General features: G+C 48.2%; 1 protein-coding gene across 2 annotated transcripts; it reads left to right on the top strand.

The window, feature by feature from the left end:
* The first annotated feature begins 3,861 nt into the window (after window positions 1-3,861).
* Window positions 3,862-6,528, top strand: LOC100277636 (Mitotic spindle checkpoint protein MAD2). Of its 2 annotated transcripts, none has more exons than XM_008669482.2 (8): window positions 3,862-4,142; window positions 4,235-4,250; window positions 4,382-4,509; window positions 4,627-4,732; window positions 4,821-4,924; window positions 5,064-5,185; window positions 5,287-5,356; window positions 5,439-6,528. In XM_008669482.2, exons 1-8 carry the CDS (start codon window positions 4,070-4,072, stop codon window positions 6,233-6,235), a joined length of 1,416 nt encoding a protein of 471 aa, XP_008667704.1. In that variant the 5' UTR covers window positions 3,862-4,069; the 3' UTR covers window positions 6,236-6,528. The 2 variants fall into 2 exon arrangements, with proteins under 2 accessions (XP_008667704.1, NP_001348225.1); NM_001361296.1 differs by having other exon boundaries at window positions 3,878-4,142; window positions 4,612-4,732; window positions 5,439-6,417.
* Window positions 6,529-6,876: the final 348 nt, after the last annotated feature.

Raw genomic sequence — 6,876 nt, forward strand, 5'->3', positions numbered from 1 at the left:
AGGTTGGGCGACGTGGAGGCTCCTCCGAAGCCGAAGTCGAGTCTGTCTTCCATGGCCGAGGCCGAGTCCGAGCCCCTGGGTCGGGCGAGGCGGAGGTCGTCGGCAGAGGCCAGGGCGGTGTCCGAGCCCTGGGGTCGGGCGAAGCGGAGTTCGCCGTCTTCCGGGGCTGTGCCCGAGTCCGAGCCCTGGGTTGGGCGGAGCGGTGTTCGCCGTCTTCCGGGTCTTAGCCCGAGTCCGAGCCCTGGGTCGGGCGGAGCGGAGTTCGCCGTCTTCCGGGTCTTAGCCCGAGTCCGAGCCCTTGGTCGGGCGGAGTGGAGTTCGCCGTCTTCCGGGTCTTAGCCCGAGTCCGAGCCCTGGGTCGGGCGGAGCGGAGTTCGCCGTCTTCCGGGGCTGAGCCCGAGTCCGAGCCCTGGGTCGGGCGGAGCGGAGTTCGTCGTCTTCCGGGTCTTAGCCCGAGTCCGAGCCCTGGGTCGGGCGGAGCTTCCTATGGCGCCTTTGGCAGGGCCTGGCTTCCTGTCAGTATCACTCTGTCAAGTGGCACTGCAGTCGGAGTGGCGCAGGCGGCGCTGTCCTTCTGTCAGACCGGTCAGTGGAGCGGCGAAGTGACGGCGGTCACTTCGGCTCTGCCGGAGGGCGCGCGTCGGGATAAAGGTGTCAGGCCACCTTTGCGTTAAATGCTCCTGCGACTTGGTCGGTCGGTGCGGCGATTTAGTCAGGGTTGCTTCTTAGCGAAGGCAGGGCCTCGGGCGAGCCGAAGATGTGTCCACCGTTGGAGGGGGGCCTCGGGCGAGACGGAAATCCTCCGGGGTCGGCTGCCCTTGTCCGAGGCTAGGCTCGGGTGAGGCGTGATCGAGTCGCTCGAATGGACTGATCCCTGACTTAATCGCACCCATCAGGCCTTTGCAGCTTTATGCTGATGGGGGTTACCAGCTGAGAATTAGGAGTCTTGAGGGTACCCCTAATTATGGTCCCCGACACGTATGGTCTCCTTGTTCATCAGAAGGATGTAAAGACAGCTTTTCTTAATGGAGAGCTGGTCGAGGAAATCTATATGGAACAGCCTGATGGATTTGTAGTAAAGGGTCAAGAAAGTAAGGTGAGGAAGTTATTGAAATCTCTGTATGGTCTGAAGCAAGCACCAAAGCAGTGGCATGAAAGTTTGACACGACTCTAACGTCTGCAGGCTTTGCCATTAATGAGGCAGACAGGTGTGTATATTATCGCTGTGGTGGGGGCGAAAGAGTTATATTGTGCCTATATGTTGATGATATATTGATATTTGGCACAAACATTGATGTGATCAATGAAGTCAAGTCTTTTCTATCAAAGAGTTTTGATATGAAAGATCTAGGAGAAGCTGATGTGATTCTAAACATCAAGCTGATTAAGGCAGATGGTGGGATTACTCTCTCGCAATCTCACTATGTTGAAAATGTTTTGAAGCGATTTGGCTTCTCTGAGTGCAAACCTTCTCCAACACCTTATGATCCCAGTGTGACACTGCGAAAGAACAAGAGAATTGATTTAGACCAATTGAGATACTCTCAGATTGTCGGTTCACTCATGTATCTTGCTGGTGCAACAAGGCCCGATATCTCGTTTGTTGTGAGCAAATTGAGCAGGTTCATGTCAAACCCCGGGACTGATCATTGGCATGCACTTGAGCGGGTTATGCGCTACCTGCAAGGTATAATGAGTTATGGAATTCACTATTCTGGTCAGCATGCAGTACTTGAAGGATATAGTGATTCGAACTGGATATCTGATGCAGACGAGCTCTATGCCACCAGTGGTTATGCCTTTACTATTGGTGGAGGTGCGGTATCATGGAGGTCATGCAAGCAGACCATTTTGACGAGGTCAACCATGGAAGCCGAGCTAGATGCACTTGACACAGCAACCGTTGAGGCAGAATGGTTGCGTGAACTCTTGATGGACTTGCCGGTGGTTGAGAAACCAATATCAGCTATCCTTATGAACTGTGACAATCAGACAATGATTACTAAAGTGACGAGTTCTAAGGATAATGGAAAGTCATCAAGACATGTCAAAAGACGATTGAAGTCTGTCAGAAAGTTGAGAAACTCCGGAGTTATAAGTGTGACTTATATTTCAACAGATAAAAATCTGGCAGATCCTTTTACCAAGGGACTACCACGTAATGTGATAGAAATTGCATCGAGAGAGATGGATATGAGACCCGAATAAAGTTGCCATGGTGGAAACCCAATCTATGTGATCGGAGATCACGTTAATTAGGTCCTGGGAAGAACAAGCCATTGGTGAACTGAGGAGAGTAACCTTTGACCCTCTCTAAGTAAAGATGCAATACTCTCAAATGCTGTAAGGCAGGTTGGCCTTGTGCCTTAATGTGTTCTGTTGGCTTGTATTAGCGAAGATGTTGTCCTGCAGAACATTCTTTGAAAGAACACACCTATATGAGTTAGACTGTCTAACGTCGCAGTCTATGAGATTTGGGTGATCTCTAGTAAACTCATGAAGAGACCTTGGAGTACGACGTATATGCTCCACCCGAGAAGGGGACTACTGGTAGCCAAGTACTGGTCATGACTTCAAGTGAAACCCATTCACGCAAAACTTGCAATTCAAGGCATAGTCCATTGTCCAAGTTGTGGGTTGGTGTAGTTTGGAGTTCTAGGCGGAAGTTCAACTTAACAGTCTCTGCTGAAAAACTAGTATATTAAACAGTAGTGAACAATGGCGAAAACTGCAGATGGGCATTTGAGATCTGGTGGGGAATTGTTAGGATTTATGGGCTTGGCCCAGTTAAGAAATTCTAATAAATCACAGGAAAATCTCAAAAGCCCATACAAGTGGATGGCTAGGGAATTGGTGAAACCAATAGCACCATATTGCTAATTCTAGTGGAGTAGAGCTAGCTTAAATATGGAAGCCACACTCACTCACCAAGTCATGGATGAGAGGAGAGAATGTGGAGAGCCACACGCGCGCGCGCTCGCTTGCCTCGCCTGGCCGGGGCGGGGCGGGGCGAAGGGTGCGGGCGCACGACATGCGCGTGAATGGTCCGCCGAAATCCGGCCCCTCACCTTGCGGGGGCGCTGCTACCTTTTGCCGTTTGATTTTTTGGTTTCTTGGCTGTTACGTTTATCCTAACCGATCGCTATAAAATCTCAACTGATCGCGAGATTTTTGTGGGCGGATAAGATCGGGGGTCGTGGACTCGGCCCTATAAAAGGAGCCCGGCAGCCAGCCTCCAAATCATCCCAGTTCGCTTTCGCCTCTCTTCACAGCTGAGCCGCCTTCCAGTTCTCTTTATCCCGACCACAGAGGTGCATCTGCGATCAGGAGGGCAGGTCTCCTGAACCCTTCGCCTTCTAGATCCTGCACCAGGAGAGGCCGAATAAGGTTTTTGGGAAGCGTTTTCACGCGACTGCTCGTGATCTTCTGACCTCGTCGACCCCGCTGATTTCGCTACTTCGACGTCGTCGACCCTGCTGATTCCGGCGTGCGCCATCTATCAGTATGTATAATCAGTTCGCATCATCTGATTTGACTTTTTATTTCAGTGCTTGTGATTTTGTCATGATTTATATTCGAAATTTAATCTAGAATTTGTCTAATTATTCAACAGTTATTACTAAAGTATTGTACGATCTCATTTACATGTGGAGTGAGTCAATGACATGTAAATCTAATAGTATATATTTAGAGTTACAATTTTTTTAATTATATAAATCTAATTATTCCTTAAAAAATTAGAGAATCAGAATCTCAGTAGCGCAACAGCAAAAAGACCCAAAAGCAGATAGTCCGATGCGTGGCCCCACACGGCCACACAACCGTTGGGCGCGCCGGTCCTTAAAATGCCCCCGCACCTGTCCACCGCCGTGAGCACACATCCGTCCAGCCGTCCACCCACTCACCAGGACCGGTCAACGCTACGATACCTGTGCACTGCGCAGCCCCCGCCGCTGCACTAGCCGTTGCTTCTCCCTTCCGTTCGCGTTCCCATTCCCAAGGAGTTGTCCTCGCCGGCGGATCCGGGGCGCCGTCGCAAGACGAGGAAGGCGGAGGAGAGGATACCAGAATGGCGTCGCGAACGGCGTCCAAGGATATCATCGCTCTGCGAGGCTCCGCCGCCATCGTCAGCGAGTTCTTCGGTACGCACGCGCCGCCCTCTCCCTCCCCCTCTACTGATTAGTTGCTTGCACCCATCGGGAGTTTGACGAAATGCTTCCGTTCGTATCGGCAGGCTACGCGGCGAACAGGTACGCTACATCCTACAGTGTCCTGCAGGCTGCAGGCGGCGGCAGCGGTGCCAATCCGGCGAGGAAGGTTCGGGATTTTGTATTGACTTGACTGATTGATCCGGTTCCGTTTGGTTTTTGGTGGACTGCAGCATCCTCTACAACCGCGCCGTGTACCCGGGGGAGAGCTTCGCCAAGGTGAAGAAGTACGGGCTCACCATGCCGCTCACGCAGGACGAGTGGGTTAACTTCATCACTAGCGCCACCTCCAAGAACTCAGGTGCTTATCTCCCACCCAGGCACCCACCATAGATCGATGTATCTCTCCTTCCTGAGGTCTTTCGGTCATTGGATTTTGTGTATCTGAAACTGAATGGTGCAGAGTGGCTGGGGGCAGGAAAGCTGCAGGGGATCGTGATGGTCATAATGAGCAAGGCCACCAGCGAGGTGATCGAGCGCTGGAACTTCAACATCGACACCTACCCCGAGGTCGTCGAGAAGGGGTGCGCCACCCTAACCAATCCATGGTAGCCGGTGCTCATTGTGTCAGTCAGTAATGGCTTGATTGCGTCTTCGTCTGATGTTCGTCAGGTCTATCAAGGAGAAGAGCGACAAAAAGATCATGAGGGAGATTCGGGCCATCAAGCGCCAGATCGACTCTTGCATCACCGACCTCCCCTGCCTCGACGAGCCATGTAAGGACAGCAACCGGCATCCAATCGCCTAGTTGATTTCCTCCTGCATTTCGCCTTCCTTTTGGAACTGGGGCTGCAGGACTGAAGCTGCAACCGTGTGGCTGACTTGTCTCCTGTACTCCCGCGTCGGGCTGATCAGGCGTGTTTGATATGCTGGCCTACACGGACACGGACGTTGACGCTCCGGACACCTGGATCGAAAGCGACACCAAGCTCATCCACAACACGCAGATGGTTAAGCTGCACTCGTTCGACACGAAGGTGTGTCCAGGCAGCGTACCCATTTACCTGTTCGGTATCAGTATTACCGATCTGGTTCTCGATTCGATTGCTAATTCACAGTTCCTGTGCTGGAGTGGCAGGTCCACAAGGTCGACACGGTGGTGTCGTACAAGAAGAATGAGGACGACACCTCTTCGTCGTCAAGCTCAGGTACTGACGATGAATCAATCTACGTTAAAAAGAAAGCCACTACTTCTAACTATTCTCATATGCTTTTTAATTGCCATTGCAGTAATAAGAGAAGCAAGAATAGAGCTTCTTGAAGCTGAACTTGGAAGATTTGTGATGCTTGCTAATGAGTCAGCTGAAGAGATGTATACAAGATTGAAAAAAATCATCAAGAAAATTAGAAGCTATGGAAGTAAGAAATGGACAGATCATGAAGTGGTGAAAATAATGCTAAGGGCTTATTTTCTAAGAAACTCGGTATTATGTTTTATGATAAGAGATAGTCCTAATTATGAGAAGATGACGCCAGAAGTAGTACTTGGTAGATTTATCCGTCATGAAATGATGGAAAATGAAGGGCTTCTTGAAGCTGAACTTGGAAGATTTGTGATGCTTGCTGATGAGTCAGCTGAAGAGATGTACACAAGATTGAAAAAAATCATCAACAAACTTAGAAGCTATGGAAGTAAGAGATGGACAGATCATGAAGTGGTGAAAATAATGCTAAGGGCTTATTTTCTAAGAAACTCGGTATTATGTTTTTTGATAAGACAAAGTCCTAACTATGAGAAGATGACGCCGGAAGTAGTACTTAGCAAATTTATCGATCATGAAACGTTGTTAGAAGAAGCCAAATATGTTGATATCATGTCCAAAAGTGTCACTGCATCAAAGAATCAAGACATTGCACTCAAGGCAAACAAGAAGCAAAAGGGGAAATGTGTTTTTGAAGAATCAACAAGTGAAGATAATGAAGATAGTTCAAGTCTTGATGAAGAAAAAATAGCACTCATCAAAAGCTTCAAAAAGATAATGAAGAGCCGCAACTACAAGAGCAACAAAAAGAATGACAAAGAATAAAAGAAGGAAGAAAAAAGAGCTATGTCAAGAATAGACATAGTGGTGGAGCTCACATTAGAAAGTAATGACACTTGAATGGTGAGAGTTTCGACTCCTCCAAAATTGAAGAACATTGGCCTTGTGGCAAAATTTGGTACAAAGAAAGTAAAATTTGGTAGGACATATCAAGTTCCTCTCATAAATATACATCTAGTACTGATTATGATGCCTCTAGTAGTAGTAGTTCTAGTGATGATGATCAGTTAACATGTGTCTTACCTTAATAAAAAATACTATTTCTAAATTTGAAAAGATATGATGGAATTAAATAATATATATGAGCTTGTGGAGACGCAAGAAGATTTGCTTATTCAAGAAAAGAAAAAGAATCTAAAACTTGAAAAGCTCTTAGCTCAAAAAAGAAAAGCGCAATATAAATAAAGAGCTCCTTAGTTCTTATCATTAATTAAAAGTCGTCTAGAGCGGAGTGAATAGGGCGAAACTGAAATTTACAAAGTTAATCACAACTACAAGCCGGGTTAGCGTTAGAAATAAGAACGAGTCCGAGAGAGAGGGTAAAAAACAAATCACAAGCAAATGAAGAGTGAGACACAAGGATTTGTTTTATCGAGGTTCGGTTCTTGCAAACCTACTCCCCGTTG

The sequence above is a fragment of the Zea mays genome, chromosome 2 (genome assembly GCF_902167145.1).
Source record: "Zea mays cultivar B73 chromosome 2, Zm-B73-REFERENCE-NAM-5.0, whole genome shotgun sequence".
Classification (NCBI taxonomy): Eukaryota; Viridiplantae; Streptophyta; class Magnoliopsida; order Poales; family Poaceae; genus Zea; species Zea mays.

Excerpts from the sequence above, each read along its gene's own strand:
- LOC100277636 (NM_001361296.1), top strand. The coding sequence starts at position 4,070 with ATGGCGTCGCGAACGGCGTCCAAGGATATCATCGCTCTGCGAGGCTCC. Across the intron at positions 4,510-4,611 it reads CGCCACCTCCAAGAACTCAG|AGTGGCTGGGGGCAGGAAAG; the intron begins GTGCTTATCTCC and ends TGAATGGTGCAG. Across the intron at positions 4,925-5,063 it reads CCCCTGCCTCGACGAGCCAT|GCGTGTTTGATATGCTGGCC; the intron begins GTAAGGACAGCA and ends CGGGCTGATCAG.